General features: G+C 41.5%; 1 protein-coding gene across 1 annotated transcript in view; it reads left to right on the forward strand.

The window, feature by feature from the left end:
- LOC126095479 (uncharacterized) overlaps nucleotides 1–23,345 on the forward strand; it is a 91,345-nt gene that overhangs the window by 51,259 nt on the left and 16,741 nt on the right. Inside the window, exon 5 of the mRNA XM_049910270.1 lies at nucleotides 9,130–9,408. Coding sequence (XP_049766227.1) covers nucleotides 9,130–9,408 — 279 coding nt within the window. The remainder of the gene's footprint in view (nucleotides 1–9,129; nucleotides 9,409–23,345) is intronic.

A 23,345-nucleotide genomic window follows, 5' to 3' on the forward strand; every position in this document is an offset into this window, starting at 1 on the left:
CTGTTGCCTGTGTCTATGTGTCTGTGGTTCTGTCAGTGTGATCATGTGATGTATCTGACCCGAGGAATGTGTCAATAAAGTGTCCACTTCCTGGGACAATGAATTCACGGTGTTATTATTTCAATTTCCAGGAGTGTATTTCAATATTACAATAAAGGAGCAAAAGAAAATATGCATAGCAATAAATACCAAAATGTTACATGTTAATGATTAATGGCAAGAAAGAACAAAAAAGAAATATTATTTCTGTTCACACGTCTAAGATATTTCAGTATTTTACCCAGTTACACACAGGACACAAATCACTACTAATCCATTACAGACACATACAAGGACATGGAACAAATAAACTACAAACACATGTGGGGTCAGGGAACAACCATGGCTAAACTAAAGAATAAGTTATTGAATGCATTCAGAGTATTAGCTACAAGAAAAATCCTGTTATATAGTTATTAGTCACCAGTCAGAGAGAGAATTATAGTTCGTATTTTTAGAGATACTTTCAAAATGCTTCCGCACTGTTTCGTCATCTGACTGCACACTAAACTGCAATGAATCATCAAAACCAGCATCGAATTTGTTTTTCCTCTTAAAGGCAATCAAGTACTGTAGAAAACAATGTGCAAGAAAGATTTTCTTTCAACTTAGTGCAATTATTTTGTACTAATTTCGCAAGGCTCTTATTGATGACATCTTCAACACTCTTAATTTGGTACGTCGTATTAACGATAATACTTCACTTTTCAACTGCATCATTATGCTTTTTGGAACTGAAATGCATTTTGGCTGATTCATAAAACGTTTTGAAATTGGTGAATGGTACTGTCATATACAGTCAAAAAAGTCCAAAAAAACTTAGAAAGTGTATCTGTAACTGCTGTACAGTAAACCGATCACGATGAACGACAGACAGTGCAATCACAGTGTTCTCTATGTGTGATGTTAGCCATTCATCAAATTAAAATTTTTCTATGAAATCAATAGAATCCAATTCTTGTGGAAACTGCCATTCTCTTTTTTTTCTTTCAGTGTAATATATGCCACCAGAAACACAAACCAGGAGACTACTATCTTTTTGATCACAGTACTAGAAGCCAGCTGAGGTACTAGCTATATCTTAAATTGTGTACCCAATCAGTATAATTACTGGGATTTTAACAGAGATATTTGAGTTTAACTCATCAATCTTTTGTGATAGTTCATCGTAGGTGATACGGTTTCAGACACCCTTACTTTTATTTTCGTTTTTTTTCCGTTTATGAGGTACAAAAACTTACGAATATCTGTAATTTGTTCACTTCCGTTCCCCACGCTTTTAAACCTCACAATACACAATGTTGCAAAAGAAAGCACATTCAAGCTCCACTGCTCACTTACAACTCATTGTTGACTACGAAAAAACTGAGAGATAACTTCATTCACAGGCTATAACACTTCCACACCATACGAGTATCTCACAGCTGGTTTTCATGACAGCGAATTTTAGATTCATGCTCAAATGTGGTGCTTATTTGCAGTAGAGATAACGAAATTCATTAAATGAAGGCTGCTGTACTGCAAAACAACTACTCAACGACTACCACCCATTGTTAGACCGCACAGGTTGACAGTAGTTCCAATGACAACGATTTCTACTACCACTAGTAAGAATCAGCGGCCACGTAGTAGAAACGAACACCTCTTCACAAATGAAGGAAATAACAACATTCTACTTTAAATTAGCGCCTCGCAGATGTTAACCATTATTTGAATTTCAAAGGAGTAAGCTTTTGTCGAATGTGTTTTGGCGTTCAACTGTTTTGTTACTCCAACAGCCATTTGAGGATTATGAAGATGCACGCATCTAATGACCTATACTAGGAACTCGGAGGATGACTTTTTTGTTCCCTAGGAAGGCAGATCTCTTATGGCTATTCTTTTTAATGCGATCGCGCACACAATAGTACCGTTACTCAGGCGGCAGGCAACTCCATTTCATTTCATTACAGCTTAGTAGTAACGCCTGGAGTCCGTTGACATGTAATCTTTCTTTCCTTATGAACTACACATTGTTCGTAAATACTAATATTCCAAATATTCTCCCTATAGAAATGTAAATTAATTTTTTTTTATTTTTCGCCATATAGGTACAACACTTTAATTCTTTTCAAGATGTTAAGAACGAATAATCCACGTGTCTCTAGGAAAACCACAACAGTGTCATCAATAGAGTATTCTTACATGTTGAAAATAAATTGATGGTTCATCTCCTCATTCTCATTATCACGTCACTTCCTGTTGTTAAGGTACACGTCCTGAAACAAAAGAATCGATATTTTGTACCGGTGTTATAGCCCAATCAGAGGACATCAAAGAAGGTCGTTTAGCGGATAAATCGTGTAATCCCACGTTTTTGCACAATGATAGGAGGGACTGTCATGAAGAACATACTAAACATCCTGACTAGTGAGGTGTGAACGTTGGAGTGATAGTGGGGGAGGGGGTGCTTTAAAGGCCACTTTATTGGTTTTTCTCGACTCAACAACTGCACTTTCTAGTGAAAACGTTTCCCAGTACAAAATTAAACTACATTAAATATCCTACAAAAGAGGTCTGACTCATCTTTCTCAGTGACTAATAGTTTCCGTGTTGTAGGGGATACAAAAATCGCAGAGTATTAAATATATTCATCAACGAAATTCACCAACAGCAGTGTAGTTGAGGTGTTATTTTATTTTGTTTTGGTTACCAGTTTCGACGTTGAAAATGGTTCAAATGGCTCTGAGCACTATGGAACTTAACATATGAGGTCATCAGTCCCCTAGAACTTAGAACTACTTAAACCTAACTAACCTAAGGACATCACACACATCCATGCCCAAGGCAGGATTCGAACCTGCGACCGTAGCAATCGCACGGTTCCGGACTGAAGCTCCTAGAACCGCTCGGCCACCGCGGCCGGCTTTCGGCGTTCCTTTATGCCATCTTCAGGCCCCGTATTCATCTCTCAAAAATAAACGATATTGTCACACCCTGCCATATATTCTTGGATGTCGTGAATTCCAAACCGTGCCCCAAGTGCTTCATCCGAAGATTTGCTCGATGATGATGGATCAACAGAGGCTGATATTAAAAATATTGTCCTAACGATATAAAATTAATGTTTATCTTTAGGTGAACTGGGTTAAACCTAAATTAAAATGTTTGTACTACGGCCGGCCGCGGTGGTCTAGCGGTTCTGGCGCTGCAGTCCGGAACCGCGGGACTGCTACGGTCGCAGGTTCGAATCCTGCCTCGGGCATGGGTGTGTGTGATGTCCTTTGGTTAGTTAGGTTTAAGTAGTTCTAAGTTCTAGGGGACTTATGACCTAAGATGTTGAGTCCCATAGTGCTCAGAGCCATTTGAACCATTTTTGTTTGTTTGTACTACATATAAGTGCAGAAGAGCCCTATTACGGGATAAATTGTGTTCCCATAATGTAACAAAGATGGAGGAGGAAGGTGTGTAGGGTAGAAGCGCAAGGGAAGGTAGATCGCCGGATCGTATTCACTCACTTTTCTCCTTCATAGGTGCGCAGACCGAAGGTCAATTAGGCGATTCCACACCCTACCTACCCCACTACATGGCAAGAACCAACTTTCAGGGTGTTTCACAAAGTTTTACGGACCCTCCACAGAGTTCCTTGCGAATGGTGGCGAAGCAGTGCGCATTCGCGCCGGGCGGTGTTTACTTTGCTCGAAGTGCTTTAGCGCTATTTGGAAATCAGATATGAGTTACTAATAATGGTAAGGCAAGTAACGTATATGGACAGAATCTACGTAAATCTCTGCACACTGTTCTTCGCTGCTAGAGCTGAAATTGATTCTTACTCATCCAGTACGGCAGCTGTAGCGTTCTTCTGGGAAAGATGACTTCCTCCAATACAAACGCTTCTCGCTTTTCAGTTTACAGACGTCCTTTACCTCCCCAGCATTTCCGGTCCAGTTCTCTTGTGTGAACAGACAAAATAACTTTACTGAGGACGTGTTTACATAGTGGGATCACTTTCAGCTTATGGGAAGACTACTTATTTGCGGGTGTTAAGTGAGCTTTTATATGAGATACGTCCCTGTGTTTTCAATTTGTAAGTGTGATGTTGTCAGTGGCCTACGTAGTATTGCTAGGAAAGGGACTGGACTCCTAAATGTGGCACCTTACATCTGTCTGTCGTCGACAGTGCATCGTGGAGCGTGTGTAATTGTGTTTTAGTCACTTGGTGGTGAATTAATGAATGACCAAAACGTTACTACATCTCTTCCAGTATTAACAGTATTATGGTGGACTGCATAAATCTTTCCTATCGAAGAATTTTTGGCACTTGTAGAGTGGGCTGCGCTGTGTGGAGTCACTTAGCACACACCCACAGTTTATCTTCGCAGATGAGTGTGAATACTCCTTTTGTAATGGGACTGATCAAGAGTAAAGCAGCAATTTATTGTAATGCGTCGCTTGACTTACGTTGAAATATGTGAAGTTCTGTAACGCGTAGGTGACCTACTTCTGCTGCAAAGGGAGAAAATTTAAGCCTCTGGGCCTCTTCAGATTTTGGGAGATCTGAGGATGGGATAATGCTTTTGGTATCGCTCGTCCTGTGAGAAGTATTTCAGACAGTTGGCTGAGGTGATGTGTTTGATACCACACGGGTTGTGAAAAGTATTCCAGACAGTTGGCTGGGGTGATGCATTTGATAGGCCTCGGGCTGTGAAAGGTATTCCAGACAGATGCAGTGGAGGCAATGAAATCGATATTGTTGAATGCATATTTACAGCATGTTGCACTTGCAAAAGGCTGGTCAGAGTGGCGGACACTTGACACCTCCAGCTGTTGAGCTTTTTACATACTAAATACTGATTCAGTAAAATAAAAATAATTCCTCTATACAAACACGAGCTCAATGAAGTCGTTTTGTGTACCACAGAAGTGAACTTGATAGTAAATGCTAAGGAGGTAAGTCTGTCTCCAAACTGAAAGGTAAGCAGCGTTCATGGTGGGGGACGCTGCCTCTCCCGCAAGAACGCCATAGGAGACAGTTAAGCGTCAGTTTCTCCTTTAGCAGGACAGAACAGGACGTATATTCTGTGGGTATGCGTTTTTTGGTTATAGTATTAGTAACTCTCACCTGCATTTTCTGGGAAACAAACGCTCCCGCCCACGTCTGCACACTCTCGCCAGTGACTGTCGAGGAACTGTGTGAAGGGTCCGTATGACTTTGTACTGGCCTCTTGTGAGGCAATGGACTAGATAAGAGTGGGGAATCAGCTGTTCGACCTTCAGTCTGCAGACTTATGAAGGAGGGAAGTAATCCGGCGATCTGCCTTCCCTCGCACTTCTACCCCATACCTCTCCTCTCTCCACTCTCTTACGCTCTCAAAATACAGTCTACCCCTAATACCCTTCTCCTGTACTTAGATGTGGTATCCATATTTAATATTCGTTTTTAACCCAGTTCATTTAAAGATAAATACTAATTTTATGCCGTTAGAATAATATTTTTAACAACCTGAAACGCAGAAATTACTAGACCTAGAGAAAAACCAGTACCAACGTCTTCTTTTTTTTTTTTTACGTGAAATGTAAAGTAGTTTAGTATGCCGACTAGCCAGGTGTTGTGGCAAGTGATCGCTGTCTCAATAACATACAGATGCGTCTTTGAATTCTGGCCCGTGTTTTGACAGGACCAGAGATGGGATCGTTCCTACACTTTGGTCGGGGGGCCTGAAGATTGCGTAATATATCCCGAAACTGATATCCAAATAAAATAACCATTTGGAAATCTAGACCACTGAAGGTATTTGATCTGACGTACTATACTGAACAGCCGAGGTACTGCAGCCATTTGTGAACTGATGGACATGCAGAGAGGTAATGTACTTTAATTTTGTACTGGGAAATATATTCACTATGAGCCGCGCTTTTAGAGTTATTCAAGAAAAACATAAGAAAGTGACCTTGCAGTACCCCCAGCCCCCCACTTCAACGCTCACACCCAAACAGTCAAGATGTTTAGTACGTCTTTCAGGGCACTTCCTCCCAGCACAGTGCAAAAATATGCGATTACACGATTTTTTCCCCTAATTTTCCTTCATGGAGTGGACTATTGTACCAAACATAGCACCCGTTTGTGAAACATCGATATTCCTGTGTCCATTTTTTAGATTCGATTTTGAAACTAAAGAAAAATATTATAGTGCATGCAAATTCTGAAAGATTTTCTGACTATAAGTGTTGTGGGTTGGCAAGACAGCCAACCCACTATAAGGAAGCCGAAAGGCACGCGTTTAAGCTCACGCAGGCTGGCGTGAGGCCTGGAACAGGTCAGAGAAATGAGACTAGCAAAAATAATACGTAGCTTCTGGAATACTTAACTTTAATCCATAATTGGTGAACATCGCTCTTGACGGTACATGTTTTACAGCATCAATAGTAACTGGTAATGGCGCCTATCTAGGTCGTAGCAAATGACGTAGCTGAAGGCTATGCTAACTATCGTCTCGGCAAATGAGAGCACGTGTTGTCTGGCAACAGGCGTTCCCCCGGATCCGAGAACCACTACATGTTATGAGATGAAACGGTCGCACGGCATTAATTACCAGGAGACCCTCCCTGGGGTTGTTCATCAGCCTAATGAAAGTCTTCCTACTTGACCCAGCGTCGGCGACTTACGCGTCGTTGAGTATTACATGAAACGTTTAGGACAGGGCCGGCCAACACTCACGCTCCCCTGGCTACCTCGCTCTCGGTGAGCGTAGACGAGTCTGCTCAGCACCCCGACCTGCCCCAACACTACAAACTAGGTAGTTGATGGTTGGAGGCAACATCTTTGTTACAGGTAGTCTGCGAAAACCAGTTCATAGTTGTTGGCCACGATTAGAGTTAATCCTCTCAGAGTCAGTTAAGGCAGGAGGTGGTGTACTGAAGCACCGAAACTGGTGGCCATATAATAAACAACATCATAAGGATGGCTGTAGGTGTTCCATTTTATTACATAAGTGAAGGGCCACAGTCCCTGAAACCTCCAGTCAAAAAGGATGGACATACAAAAACTTAAGCACGACTGTCCAAGATTAAAATTCAGTCTCAACCTAACAAGACGTAAACCATTATTTTCTTATCTCATAGCAGGAATTAGTAGGTAACCTGTAGCAAACGGTAGGACAACCACCTGAAAGTACTTGAGTTGCTTTCGTCGTTAATTATTGGGGACAATAGCTGCCGGATAGGTGACCTGGAACCCAACGCAGTATAAACATTTTCATCATATAATTTCGAGATGAGACTTGGTTTTTGAAATGTCGTTTATTGTAATAAATCTGAATTTTCAAGAGTTAAAGATTGTCTCATCTCTAACAACATATTTCCTGATATTTGCAGGTTTTTTGCTATTAATTTATATCCAGATTAATTGCTATACAGGGCAGTTTCTCCACCAGTTTGTTGTAACCATTTTCTGTAGCCAAGCGGAAAGAGGTTGGAGGACTTGCAAGGAAGTTACTTTATTTGGTCTACGTACGAATGAGGAGAAATGAAGTTCAAGTTATTGGGACGCTTTTGAGCTTGGTAGTACATTCATTTGGGTCTGCTTATTGTAATCAAGTCCGCCTCCTTAGTCTGACTGGTGAGGGCGTCTACCATGCAGCAGGCCCGGCCTCGATTCCTGGCCGAGTCGGAGATCTTTTCTCCGCCCGGGGACTGGGTATTGTCCTCATCATCATTTCATCGTCATCGACACGCAGGTTGCCCAATATGGCGTAAACTGAAAAGACTTGCACCACGGCGGCCAAACTTACGCAGTTGAGGATTCCTTGCCATCAATACCGCAGGATCATTTCATGTAATTTGACTGTAGTCAAGCAATGGTTTCTCCCTAAAGTTTTTACCCTCTACCCGTCTCTTCCTTCCATTACTGAACGACTATCTGTTGGTGCTTCGCGATGTGTTCTATCAACTGACCCTCCTTTTGTGTAGCTATGCCATACATTTCATTACTGCGCAATCAATTGAGAGTTTCTTCATTGGTTATCCTGTCTACCCTTAGGGATGGTATACCGGGTGATCAAAAAGTCAGTATAAATTAGAAAACTTAATAAACCGCGGAATAATGTAGATAGAGAGGTAAAAATTGACACACATGCTTCGAATGACATCAGATTTTATTAGAACAAAAAAACCGGTTATCGGGCCTTTTTTCTTCGAGGAAATGATGATTCCGGTTTTGTAACTGCTACCGTGACTGGTGAAAGGTACGCCGATATGTTACAGAGTCGCATCATCCCCAGCCTGGCTGATAAACACCTGCTGGAACGTATGATGTTTATGCAGGATGGCGCTCCACCCCATATTGCTAGACGTGTGAAAGATCTCTTGATCGTGTGCTCAGTCGCCACTTTCGTCATGCCTGGCCTCCCAGGTCCCCAGACCTCAGTCCGTGCGATTATTGGCTTTGGGGTTACCTGAAGTCGCAAGTGTATCGTGATCGACCGACATCTCTAGGGATGCTGAAAGACAACATCCGACGCCAATGCCTCACCATAACTCCGGACATGCTTTACAGTGCTGTTCATAACATTATTCCTGACTACAGCTATTGTTGAGGAATGATGGTGGAAATATTGAGCATTTCCTGTAAAGAACATCATCTTTGCTTTGTCTTACTTTGTTATGCTAATTCTTGCTATTCTGATCAGATGAAGCGCCATCTGTCGGACATTTTTTGAACGTTTGTATTTTTCGGTTCTAATAAAACCCCATGTCATTCCAAGCACGTGTGTCAATTCTTACCTCTCTATCTACATTATTCCGTGATTTATTCAGTTTTCAAATTTATACTGACTTTTTGATCACACGGTATGTCCTATAAATTCTTTGTTGTTGTATAAGACAGTTTGCAGTTTTTAATTTTCGTTTAATGTGTATCGTTAAGATCCATAACTTTTATAATTACATATTTTACATGCATTTTTATATCAAAAGTCTAATGAGTAATCTCGTAGTTTAAAGCTTCCGATGCCCATTTGAGGAAATGTGCTCATTTCTTAATTTGGCTACGCTTTGGCCACTAGTGCAGCGAGACTCACAGGAAGGGCAAAGGTGACGTGTGTTTTTCCGCAGCCCACCGCCATCTTCATGCCGCCGAACCAGTGGGTATCGCTGGCTCGCCATTCTCCGGAAGGCCGACTGCGGCCGGCAATGCAGCAGGTGCGTCTGTGCATCACCGGAGGAGCCGCTCTCAACGCGGAGACGCACGCGTGGGTGGAGGCGTGTACGGGCCGGCAGCTGGTGCAGTGGTACGGCCAGACGGAGGCCTTACCGGTGTGCAACGTGCTCGCCAGCCCTCACCGGCCGCCACCTGGATCCGTAGGTCACCTCCATGCCGGAGTGCAAGCCAAGGTACAGCACACAACTACACGCCAGTCAGTTGCGTGAGCCCTCTGGACATTGCTAAACATTACTTAGCTACATATTCCGTAGATCATTTCTACAACTCATACTAAAATGTACACTATCACGGCCGGAAATGTCATGTCCATTATGACCATCCGTGCTGTTATGCCGTTAGCGAGCCAGCAGGTGTGTTGGACCTTCCATCGATCTACAGACATCCTTGAAGATGTCTCCCGCAGACGGAGACGAAACGTTGGGAATTGAGACAAAATTCATCAACCGACCACGACATAACAGCCCGGATAATCATAATGGACATGACATTTCTACAACTGCTATCGAAAGGAAGTATACTTCCTTTGCAGCTGTACACTGAGGAGACAGAAGTCACGGTGTATCTCCTTATATCGTGACGAACCTCCTTATGACCGACAACTCGACGTGGCTTGGAATCAACAAGTCGTTGGAAGTCCCCTGGAGAAATATTAAGCAATGCTACCTCTATAGCCGTCAAAATTGTGAAAGTGTCGCCGGTGCAGGATTTTGTGCACGAACTGACTGACCTCTCAAGTACGTCGCATAAATGTTCGATGGGATTCATACCAGGTGATCTGGGCGGCCAGATCATTCGCTCGAATTGCCCAGAATGTTCTTCAAACCAATCGCGAGCGAATGTGGCTCGGTGACACGGCGAATCGTTGTCTGGGAACATCAAATCAATGAATGGTAGCAAATAGTCTACAAGTAGCCCAACATAAGCATTTCCAGTCAATGATACATTCAGTTGGATCACAGGAACTCAGTCCATTCCATGTAAACACAACGTACACCATTGATAAGCCACCACCAGCTTGAACAGTGCCTTGTTGACAACTTGAGTCAATGGCTTCGTGGGATCTGCGCCACCCTACCATCAGCTCTTACCAGCTGAAATTGGGACTAATCTGACCAGGCCACGGTTTTCCAGTCGTCTAGGGTCCAATCGACATAGCCATGAGACCAGGATAGGCGCTGCAGGCGATTTGTGCTGTTAGCACGGTCGTCTGCTGCCACAGCCCTTTAACGCCAGATTTCGCCTCACTGCCATAACGGATACGTTCGTTGTAGGTCCCAGATGAATTCCTGCGGCTATTTCACGCAGTGCTGCTTGTCTGTTAGCACTGACAACTCTAGGCAAACGCCACTACTCTTGGCGTTAGGTATAGGCCGTAGTGAGAGGTAATGCCTGAAAATCTGATATTCTCGTAACACTCTTGACGCTGCGGATCTCGGAATACTGAATGCCTAAAAATTTCCAAAATGGAATATTCCATGCGTCTAGCTGTCATTACTATTCCGCGTTCAAAGTGTATTAATTCCCACCGAAAGCCTTTTCACACGAATCACTTAAGTACAAATGACAGCTCCGCGAATGCACTGCCCCCTTATACCTTGTGTAAGCGATGCTATCGCCTTCTATATATGTCCGTACCACTATCCCATGATTTTTGTCACCTCCGTGTATGTGTCTGTATGTTGGCCACTTTTCACGAGATTAAGTAGCACAGTAGCTTAAACTGAATAAACATGGAATGGAAAACATATTAATTAAACCAACTTTTGTAGTGGACTGACAAGACAGCCAGTCCACAGTGACGGGTAACCGAAAGGCAGGCGTACACACACGCCGGCTGGCGTGAGTTCTGGAACAAGATACGTATGAATGCACTAAAAAAAAGTACGTATCGTCTGTTTACTTAACTTTAATTCATCCTTGTGGTACATCGCTGTTGACGATACAAGTGAGACTCTCTCCAGATATGGTTAATGGCGCCTTGCTAGGTCGTAGTCATGGACTTAGCTGAAGGCTATTCTAACTGTCTCTCGGCAAATGAGAGAAAGGCTTCGTCAGTGTAGTCGCTAGCAAAGTCGTCGTACAACTGGGGCGAGTGCTAGTACGGCTTTCTAGACCTGCCATGCGGTGGCGCTAGGTCTGCAATTACTGACAGTGGCGACACGCGGGTCCGACATGTACTAATGGACCGCGGCCGATCTAAAGCTACCACCTAGCAAGTGTGGTGTCTGGCGGTGACACCACAACTTTACCATTTCTATAACTGAAAGAGTGTCAACAAAACCTTAGGCTAAAGTGGTCAGAATTGTATCAGTTGTATGTCAGTGGCCAGTTATTCTAGTGAGTAGGTGGAACACTATTAATTAACCATGGTGATCAGCGTGCCAAAGACGATATCTCTTTTGTAAAATGCTGCGAACGCCAAAACCCCATAATTTCCCGTCTCGTCCATCTAGCACTCAAGGATAGTCCTGCTTTTCTGCTCTAATATGTGCACTCTGTAATTACTCAAGATTTATTTTAATAAATTGAGGTGGCCTGAGAAGTAAGTGATTATTCATAAATAAAACGATCTAATCTGCAGAGACGCGTCGAATATGACTGAGAGATGCATTTTCCTCTTACAATCAGCAGTTTACATCAGCGATGGATTGACAGTTACAGTTGTGTCAGGCATCTACTGTCTCAGACGAGAGCACGCGAAAGACAGCGGTAACAGGCGAACGTCTTCTCTTCCACGCCTTTAACGATGCTTCTGAAAATCATGTTAATAGTGAGCTTTAGCACGGTATACATTTATGGAAAGAGACTTGACGTGCGTTATTCGTTTATAGAACGAAGAATGCTATTTCGACCACTTTGAAATTTAGATCAGGTACGAGTTTGAGAAACAATATGTAATTTAAATAGTCAGCAATTTGCTGAACTGGTTGCAGAGGAAGGATCTGCAACGCAGAGAAGACTAGAAACCAGTTATTCCCAGTTTATCAATCCATTTTTACGCGTTTCGGCTTTAGCAATCATCAGAATCCTGGTTCAAACGAAACCCAGAGGATTATATAGTTACATAGTTGACTTGCAACGAACATGAGCAGTATGTAATTAACATGTTGGCCGGTGGGAGTGGCCGAGCGGTTCTAGGCACTACAGTCTGGAACCACGCGACCGCTACGGTTGCAGGTTCGAATCCTGCCTCGGGAATGGATGTGTGTGATGTACTCAGGTTAGTTAGGTTTAAGTAGTTCTAAGTTCGAGGGGACTGATGATCTCAGAAGTTAAGCCCCATAGAGCTCAGAGCCATTTTTTTAATTATGTTGAAGACGGAGCCGATTTTACTGTACTTTTCGTTGAGGTGGTGGTCTCGCGTGCTGGGGACCATTTGACGTGTGTCGACTTGGTGAATAAACGAGCATGTAATGCTGCGCCTGCGGAGCAGCAACCCATCCGACGGTTAGGCCGTGTTTGCCACCTACCGCACAGGCGTTCGAAGGAAAATTTTGTTCGCAACTGCCGCCGAGCTGAGTAAGTAAAAATTGGTTCAAATGGTTTTAAGTACTATGGGACTTAACATCTGAGGTCATTAGTAGACTTAGAACTGCGTAAACCTAACTAACCTAAGGACATCACACACATCCTTGCCCAAGGCGGGATTCGAACCTGCGACCGTAGCAGCCACGTGGTTCCGGACTGAAGTGCCTAGAACCGCTCGACCACAACGGCCGGCGCTGAGTTAGTAAGCACAATGTATGTACACTACTTGACGGTAGTTAAGTTTGTGTATAAATGGTTGTTATATGGTAAGAAATAGAGCTGCGCTCTACCGAAATTAGAGTTCAGTAGTTTTGGTACAGTACATAAATGACGAACTAAATTTTATAATTGGTAGCATTGGTACGGAAACGAACATAAATGAATGTATGAAAGAGAAACCTTGAAGTCGACGCCTTCTGTTTGTCTTTTGTTTCTTTGTTTTGCACATAATTAGAACCGCACGTCGTTCAGTATTATTCCATTGTGTATTTTGTATCCTTAAAAATATAAATCGAATTTTATAAGCAATAAAAATTAGTTGATCGCGTGACTTTGGCGCTTTTATGTAACAAAACAATTACTTTTGATGCAAGTAGAGTTTACATGCACAAACATAAAATATCTGTACACTGTTGTTATTTTGTGCTCAATAGAACGTTCTTCATAATGATCGCATGCAATCGGTTCCTGTCATTACTGATAAATTTGAAGTTGTTTATGAGTAACAGAAACGTGTTTTATTAAGGTCGTCGAAGTACTGAAATGACGTTTGTTACGTTTTGGTTTCGCGTTTTTTCTTTTTATTCTTTTTTTCTTTAAATATAGCGTTTTCTAGCCCTAAATGATAAATTTATATATATTTTTTATTTTTACTACAACATCCCTCTGTTTCGCCTTACATATCAGCAGTTTTCCAGTAAAGCCAGATTTAAAAACTGACAGTTTCAATTTAGCTATAAATACTGTTTATTTTCAAATAATACACACAGGAAGATAAATGCACAGAACAATAATATTCCGTAGGTTACGCGGCCCTCACGCAGGTTCTAGACGCTTCGCCGTTCCCAGTTTCTGCGGGAAACTACAGTAGTAAGACATTGATCTCATACGCAGACAATGCGATCGAAATGACAGTTATGTAAGGCACCTAAGGTACAGGTAACGCGGTTACGATCCTAACTGAGCAAGGCTCCTAGGAACATTACAGTAGTCTACGCTTACTTACGATAGTCTACGGTAGCTTCCTATAGTTTTACAGATGTAGTAAGAAGACGAGCTCCAAGAGACAATCAGTTAGAGAAAGCCACAGTTAAGTAAAGAGTGGTTAGTTTCACAAAGCTTTGTTGCATATTGTACAAAAATGTCACGAGGAGAAGACAGTGATCCATCGAGTGCGTTATTTATACCATGTAAATGTCGCCGCGCAATGCGACTCCCATCACACGACAGTGATAATTCGTCTGACGCTTCACTAAGGATTTGACCCTCCAGGGAACCAGCCAAACACTGTGCGTTTTACGAGTGCCAAGTTAGCGATGAGCAAAACCGTAATAAAGTCGAAGATTTTTGTGGACTCTTTGTCGCAGATTAAATACTTGAACACGTCAGTGAACACACGCGTACTTATGCTACACAAACGACAATGGTTTGCAAATGTTTGAATTAATGGGTGGCAACAAACAGGAATGAAGTAAAGCGGTTTGTTTGGATTGATTTTGTGGGCGGGATTGGTGAACTTCCTTCCATACATCCATATTGCTTAATTCAAACATTCTCACGAGAGGTAACGAGCAGCTATCGTTCAGAAATTCTGTTGAGAATCCTGCATCTCGCAGGCAATACAAAAGTTGATGCTTTCAGATCGCTCTCAAAGTTCATTCATTATCGACGAACTGAACAAAAATTTTAAAAAATACTATGAATCGAAGGGTCTCTAATACCGATCCGAGGACGAATTATATTCAGGCAATATTTGAGACAAAAGAGCCACAAGTACGACATTAATATGTTTAAACTGTACTACGATAAAGGATACTGCTACAGTTTTCGAATTCACACTGAAAAATTATTTGAAAATAGCACAAATTTTTTTGGTACCCTTCGACTAAATCGCAAAGGAATTCCCAAAGAAACTGTAATGATGAAACTAAAGCGAGGGTAGTAGAACGCAAAACAGAATATTCAAGCAATTGCGGTTCTAAGATGGAAGGACAAAAGACACATTTCGGTTTTTTCCACCAAACATTCGAATGGAAAGCTTGTCTACAAAAAGAGTTGTTTGTCGAAAACCAAAAATCATTACTAAATATAATAAAGGAAAGACTGCTATTGACTCGTCTGGTCACATGTGTCCATGTAGCAGTCAATTGAGGTTGATAGTAAAATGGCGTCGAAAGTTAGCAATTGACCGTTTCCGAATGCCACTGTTGTGAATGCGTTACATGTACGGAAAATGTCAGTCACAATCTTTCGGAAACAATTGGCAGATGCGCTCACAAAGCAATCACATGAAGCAACTGCAGTCAGTATCGATACAAGAAGAAGTATACACCAGTTAGTAACAAACGAAGTTAAGGCACATAAAAGTGCGTAATATTGTTCTGAATGTTACGCGACAAACACAAAAACATTCAACACCAAAGCACCTAGAAAATTAACTGAAGAGGTTTTTCTCTTGTGCAATGCGTAGAAATCTAAGCCCCATATTTGTACTGAATGTTTTAATAAACTTCAATAAAATTACAACATTTCTTTGTAACCTTGACACTGCCTTCCCAATGCACTGATCTCGTCCAAACGAAGCGTTCATTGACAGTCCCACGGGACTGACGGCGTGCTTAACATGTAGAAATCACGAATTCTCTCAAGCCCAAAGTCATGCGCCGAAATCACTTAACCATCCTCTTGAGACAGCATAATGACTCGAGGATCCTGCCCCACCGTCTTTTTAAATATCTTTACAGTTAGAAGTGATACACACACAGTCAAAGTCACTTCCTAGTCTTACACAGTACTTGCATGTAAAAATTCTGGAAAAACCTGTCGCTACTGCTTTTTCGGATCATCGTATAGAAAGCGTCAGTATTCCGAAAGTACTAAGTTAAATCCGGAATGAACATTTTCTGCGGTGCGTTCATTTGCGTGTACTGCCCATAAAGCGGTTCACTAGCGACTCACACTTTTGACACCGCCAACACATTAGCTGGCACACTATCCACTGAACATACGCTTCCGTGCTCGTTACTCACGTTAGATGCACTCACTTTTGCAAATGAATGAAGATCTACGAAACGTAACAGGGGAAACTAACTCATAAAGTGCTGTCCTCCATTACCATACACACCTATAGGCAGATGTGGACTCTGACCATAATTTACTGTTTCGACATTGCAGATTCTTCTTCAGTAGCTCTACAGCCCTTGCTGAGCCTTGGCTTCTTCAACAATCTTCCTCCACACTTCTCGGTTATTTGCTGCTCTTTTCCACCCCCGGACTCCCATATTGCTGATATCCATTATTACCTCATCGATCCATCTTCTTCTAGGTCTCCCTTTTCGCCTAACTGAATGGATCATACCTTTCATCATTTTCTTTGGAATTCTATCCTCTGCCATTCTCTCCAAGTGTCCTAGCCATCGTATTCGCTGTGATTTCTCAAATTTTACTATGTCCCTGCCTTGTATTAACTCTTGTAATTCGGCATTGTAGCGTATTCTCCAGCCTTCTTCCTCCCTTATTGGCCCATAGATTTTGCGTAGTATTTTCCGCTCAATGCTTCTTAGAGCATTTTTATCGTGTTCTGTCAACGTCCATACCTCTGAGCCGTATGTGATAACTGGGCGGACTAGGGAATTATATATTAGCAGTTTAGTTTTTCTTGTAACAAGGCTATTTTTGAAAAGCTGTATATTTGCAAAGTAAGCTCTGTTTCCTGCTTGTATTCTTTCCCTTATAGCCTTTCCAATACTGTTATCATTTGTTATTAGGGCTCCCAAGTAGTTAAAAGAGGACACTCCATTGAAGCATTTCCCATTGATGTTTAGGTTTTTAGGGGTTCTTCTGGCCTCAGATTGTGACATTACCATATATTTTGTTTTGTTTTCGTTTACTATGAGGCCAATTTTTAAGGCTTCTGTTTCCATTGCCCGGTGTGTTTCTAGGAGTGTATTGGTATTTCTTCCTACTATAGCAATGTCATCAGCGTATGCACATATCTGGCTAGTTTTCATAAATATGGTGCCTTTTTTGTTGATTTTATTTACTGCACTATGCAGGGCTATGTTGAATAGGACAGTGGAGAGACTATCCCCTTGCTTCACACCTTTATTAAAGTCAAAGCTATCACTTATTCTGCTAAGGACCTTTACTTTTGCTCTTGACTCTGTCATTGTCATTCTGATTAGTCTTATTAATTTAGCACATATACCAACTTCTTTCAGTACTCTGTATAGTTCTTGCCGATTTATGCTGTCAAAGGCTTGTTTGAAATCGATGAATAAGAAATGCAGATCTATATCATATTCATAGAACTTTTCCATCATTTGCCTTATCACAAATATTTGATCAGTTGTTCCTCTGCCTGGTCGAAAGCCACACTGATATTCCCCTAGTATGCCTTCTGCACACTTCTGTATCCTTTCGTTTAATATACTTGTGAAGATCTTATAAGCTGTACTTAGGAGTGTTACACCTCTATAGTTTTCACATGCTGTTCTGTCCCCTTTCTTATAAATGGGGACTATTATTCCAATTTTCCAATTATCTGGCATAGTTTCTGTTTCCCATATATCTGATATTAATGTGTGCAGTTCCTTTATTACAGCCTCACCGCCAGTTTTTATTAATTCAGCAACTATACTGTCTTCCCCAGGGGCTCGATTGTTTTTTGACTTGTGCACAGCCTGGGAGACCTCTTGTAGTGTTGGCTTTCTTGCCTCATTGGTTTCAATGTCTACTTCCAGCTCCACTCTTCCCTCCTGTGCAGCTGTCTCCTCATCTTCTAGGCTGGTGCTTAGTGTATCTTTGAAATACTCTGCCCATCTTCCCACTATCTGTTCTTCCTCCCTTATCATTTTCTCATCTTTACTGGAACAGGCCATTGTTTTTGGTTGGAATCTATTCTTCATTTTGCCGATGGCATGATAGAACTTTCTTATTTCACTCTATTCCTTTAGTTCTTCTAGTACTTGAAATTTCTTCTTATTCCACTCTCTTTTCTTTCTCTTGCACAGTCTGTTAGCTCTTCTCCTTAATTCTCTATATTGTTCCACATTATTTCTGGTTTCTCTCTGTAGCACTTTTGTTCTTGCCCTGTTCTTTTCCTCTATTGCTGACCTGCAATCTTCATCAAACCACTCCTGGGTTCTTCTGTTCCTTCTTATGCCTATTATTTCCTCTGCAGCATCCTTAATGGCTTTTTCAAACCTGTTCCACCTTTCATCTACTCCTACTGTGGTCTCTTCATTGCTCAACTTTCTGCTTAGTGTTACTTGGTATTTTTTTACTTCATCAGGGATGTTCAGTTTGTCTGTATTCCATTTCATCATCTTTCCCATTCTGTTGCCCTTTGTTAGTGACAGTTTCTCTCTCAAGACTGATTTTATCAAAAAGTGGTCTGAATCACAGTTTGGTCCTCTGCAGCTCCTTACATTCGCAACTGACGTGGAGTGGCGTGCAATCACTAAAATATGGTCAATCTGATTGACTACTCCATTGGCTGTAGACTTCCAAGTACCCAGATGGATCCTTTTATGTGGAAAGCAGGTACTTTTAATAATCATATTATTCCTTGCTGCGAATTGGCATAATAAGACTCCATTCTCATTGTTTTCTTCATGTAGTGAATATTTTCCAGAAACTCCATACGGATGTTCATTCCTTCCTATTTTTGCATTAAAATCTCCTATTACTAGCATCAGGTCATATTTAGGTACTGCACAGCATACTTTTTCCAAGTCTTCGTAGAACTGTTCTTTAATTATATCCTCTTTTTCTTCTGTTGGTGCATGTGCATTAACTATTGATATATTCCTAAATTTACCTTTTAGTCTGAGTCTGCACATCCTTTCATTTATAGGTTCAAATTCTAGAAGGCTTTTCCTAACTTCCCTAGTTATTATAAACCCTGTTCCAAGTTGGCCTGTTCTTTCTTCTGGTCCACTATATACCAATGAGTACTCAGGTTTATCTATCTGCCCATTCCCCTGCCATCTTATTTCCTGTAGCCCTACAATATCATATTTGAATTTTAAAATTTCATTGGCTATTTCTTTCATTTTTCCAGGCTGAAGCATTGTCCTCACATTCCACGATGCTACTGTTAGATACTTTATCCGTTTCCTTTTCCGGGGTCGTGATACATGCTTTCCATCCAGTTTCCGAGGCTTCTGTTGAATTTCCGTAATATTCTTTTTTTTTTTTACAGTATGGGGTTATTAGCCCCATGCCCAACCCCCAACCTGGAGGACCAGGATTTGTATGAGGTTTGCTCCTCTAGGGAAGCTGGCTTCACTACGCCTCTAGAGCCTTCCCTGCCCTATGTTGTGGGACACACTTTGTCTGGCTCCTCTGTCGAGACCAATCCGGCTTGGGAGACCCTGCCAGTAGCTATGCTACCGCTGGCATAGCTCTCGACTTCACTGAAGCACGCAAACCCTCCCGCCCGGCACTGAAGGTGCCTACTATAAGGCGGTGTCCCCTGGGAGGGACATTGCAGATTAAAAGAGAATAAATTGTAGAAAATCAGGAATTTAAAGAGATAGGATGTGGATAATCTGAACGACCAGGTATTATTTAGAGCTTCAAAGGAAGCATTAGGCTGCAATAAGAGTATGAAAAGTAATAGAAGAAGAATGGATAGCTTTGAGAGATGAAACGAGGAAGACAGCAGATGATCAAACTGGAATAAAGACAAGGCCCAGCAGAAACCCTTGGATAACGCACGAAATACTGACTCTGACTGACGGACGGAGAAAATATCAAAATGCTGCAAATGAAGCAGTCAGAAGTGAATACAGGCGTCTAAAAATCCTCTCCTGTTGTTTCAAGTGCTTCTACATTCGTCATTCTCTGTCTCTTTCACATTTAGCGTTTTTTTTCCACAACCATGTTTCAAAACTATCCAAGTATTTTTCGACTTCCTTTTTAATTTTCAGTGAGTCACGACCATACAGTACTACATTCCAGATAAAACACACTACTCAACTAGAAATGATATGTCTGGGATTTAATGAATCTAGCGGAACAGTTTTTGGGGTGCCAAGTAGTATGTCAAGACTCTGTCTTAGTATACAAGTGGAGTGGAAACATCTCCAAAATAAATAGCTCCATAGTGATACGATATCGTGCTAGATAGCTAGTAGCCAAAAAAATTTCTGATGAGTAGAGAAATTAAAGGACTGCTAAAGTTGTAGATATAACTGAGAAAAATTTGCGTTCGAGAGAAGTATGAGAATAAAAGAACTACTCGAAAAGTGTAAGGAAAGTACATCTAAACTTGATTACGCTGTAGACCGGATTTTAGAAGGAAAAAGGGGTTCTCTTTGTTACAGCTACTTCCCTACTGTTACAACCTAAAGAGAGTTAAACCGGAGAGAAAGGTGATGAAACAAACTGGAGGAAGTAATATTAATTATTGTAAAAGACATTTATATACTGCCTTAAAGCTGTATGAAAGGAAGCTATTTCAAGAGTTATGGTTTACTACACTATTTAGACCGTGTGCTGTGCTCAAATGAAGCAGCTGTGAAGAACAATACGTTTATTTTAATGACTTATCAGCATGCGACATTTATGCTTGTATTTGCTCAGCGTAAATATGAGGGGCAATCAAAATTGTCCTTTCGAAATTCGTACAGTCCAGAATCGGTACGCCAATTAGGTAAAATCGCCGTGAGCACTGAGGCAACCGTCACAACGACACAGCCCGTTGAAGATACTCGTTTGGTGGAACACGGTGTCCTGCTGCTTGAAGAAGTCCGTAAGTACGTGCTCCACATTCTTGTCCGACAGGAATCGTCGACCATTCGAGGCCTCTTTTACAGGACTGAATGCGCTGTAGGCTGGGTGCACGAGTGTTGGCATAACTTCTGCGGTAAGACATTTGCAAAATGGGGCCACAGGACGCCCTGTCACAGGTTTGCGCGACGTTTTGCTTTAATTGCACATCGTAATTTCATCAGCGTTGTGCAGTACCGTTCCCCACTGATGAAGACACCAGGTGCCTTGAAATGGATGAGGCTGTTCTGCCAGACCGACTGGCGTCTCGTATCGAACCGAGACGAGCACGGAACTTGGAGCGACAAAAGCGGTGGTTTCGAGCAGGCATGCTGCCCCATACACATTCCTCATTCTCCGATGATGTCTGCCGTTGTTTGTCCTTCGACAGCCAAGAAAATAGTAACAGCACGTTGGTCTTGTCTGGATGCAGTCGGTAGTAACGTCGCCATAGTTCACGTTTTCGCATTTACTGCACACACGTCGTAAGGCCACACCAATCCCATGCTTACATGTCGGTGATTATATACCCACGTCCTAGTCGCACTACGTTGCGTATACGCTGTAGTAACGGTATCTAACGGAAACTGTTTGATCGCCCTTTGTAATTTTCTAAACAGGGCGTTAATATTACAAATCCCTACTTCTTTACCCGTTGCCATTCTTTTGAATATGAGGCTCATTCGTTTGCAACTTTTCCTTACTGCCAATGCGTTAAGCTTTCGATTTAAATATGTCGCAGATTCACGATCATTAGATTGATTTGTTCACATTGTTCCTAACAGAAGCTCAACATAGCTGTTACAGGACTGCTGGAAGAGAAAAGACTTCAGGCAACCTCTAGTTATACATGTCGCAGTGTAGTGGATGTCCAAGTCATTTTCTACTCACGGACTAGCCCTTCTGGCAATAAGATTGTAAATGAGAATCTGGTTAACAGAATAAATTTAAAATTAGCGTACTTGACTACAATATCTTTGTAAAGAAAGTTTATTACATTTCCAAAGTCAATAATTATCAAAAAAAATATTGGCTTTAAACAATATCGGCAACTGAAGTTTACAGTTCACTGATTATGTGGCTCTTAAACATTCAAGGCGGCGAATTCAAAAAGAAATTTTTGTATTTTAAAATCAGAAATACGAATTTTTGTTCCAAAAGCTATGTGAAAGTTTAACACCGACTACCGTGAGTGCTGTTTTCCAGTCAATACAACCAAAATTGAAACTCAGTAAGTGATTATCACACTTAAAGAAACACGAAATATTAGTAAAAATAGTTTGTGCACATCGTCCGCCTCTGTTTAGAGTTTTTGGCTGTCATTAGTTCTAATTGCAGGGACAAATCAGCTTGAAATCGATGTTTCAAAATTTTCAATATGCACTCGGCACAAGTTCTACTTATGCTGAGTACTAGCGCCCCCTGTCGAGTAAACTAATGCAGTTTAGATGTATTTAAGCAGTAAAGAACATACTTATGTTTAAAAGCTATAATAATAAAGAGCCCACTGATGTTGCTGCAACTGCAGTGAAACATGTCTGAGACAAAAAACAAAATTGTGTTTTGCTAAAAGCGGACCCCACTCAAAAACTTTTGTTATTGTTAAAGCAAACACAGACAAAAGAGCTTCAACATGAAGAAGATAATCCAGTTGGTGTATAGTAAATCACTAGCTTTGCAGTGATGCAACACCCAAAAGATCACGTCAGCTCCCTGGACCTATATAAAAAAAATTAAATCGATAAATTTGGGCTCATAGACTGGAAACTGCGCAATGTTTAGTAACTGTTTCTTGTAAACAAGCAGGGCAATAGTTTGTGTTGTCTATATTTTCAATCAAGCTGTTTGATTTAAACCGACATTCTCCATAATATAAATAGTCTGTTTTTTTCCTGTTACGCTGGAACTAAGGAGTAGTCCTCATATAAAAGATTTTTTATGGTCATCGGTCTTCTGAGTGGTTTGATGCGGCCCGCCACGAATTTCTCTCCTGTGCTAACCTCTTCATCTCAGACTAGCACTTGCAACCTGCGTCGTCAATTATTTGCTAGATATATTCCAATCTCTGTCTTCCTCTACAATTTTTGTCCTCTACACCTCGCCCCAGTACCATCGAAGTCATTCTATCATGTCTTAACAGATGTCCTATCATCCTGTTCCTTCTCCTTATCAGTGTTTTCCACATATGCCTTTCCTCTCCGATTCTGCGTAGAACCTCCTCATTACTTACCTTATCAGTCCACCTAACTTTCAACATTCGCCTGTAGCACCACATCTCAAATCCTTCTATTCTCTTCTATTCCGGTTTCCCCACTGTCCATGTCTCACTACCGTACAATGTTGTACTCCAGACGTACATTCTCAGACATTTCTTCCTCAAATTAAGGCCGATATTTGATATTAGTAGACTTCTCCTGGCCAGGAATGCCCTTTTTCCATTGCTAGTCTGCTTTTGATGTCCTCCTTGCTCCATCCGTCATTGGTTATTTTACTGCCTAGGTAGTAGGATTCCTTAACTTCATCTACTTCGTGACCATCAATCCTGATGGTAAGTTTCTCGCTGTTCTCATTTCTACTACTTCTC

Source organism: Schistocerca cancellata, chromosome 8 (assembly GCF_023864275.1).
Source record: "Schistocerca cancellata isolate TAMUIC-IGC-003103 chromosome 8, iqSchCanc2.1, whole genome shotgun sequence".
NCBI lineage: Eukaryota > Metazoa > Arthropoda > Insecta > Orthoptera > Acrididae > Schistocerca > Schistocerca cancellata.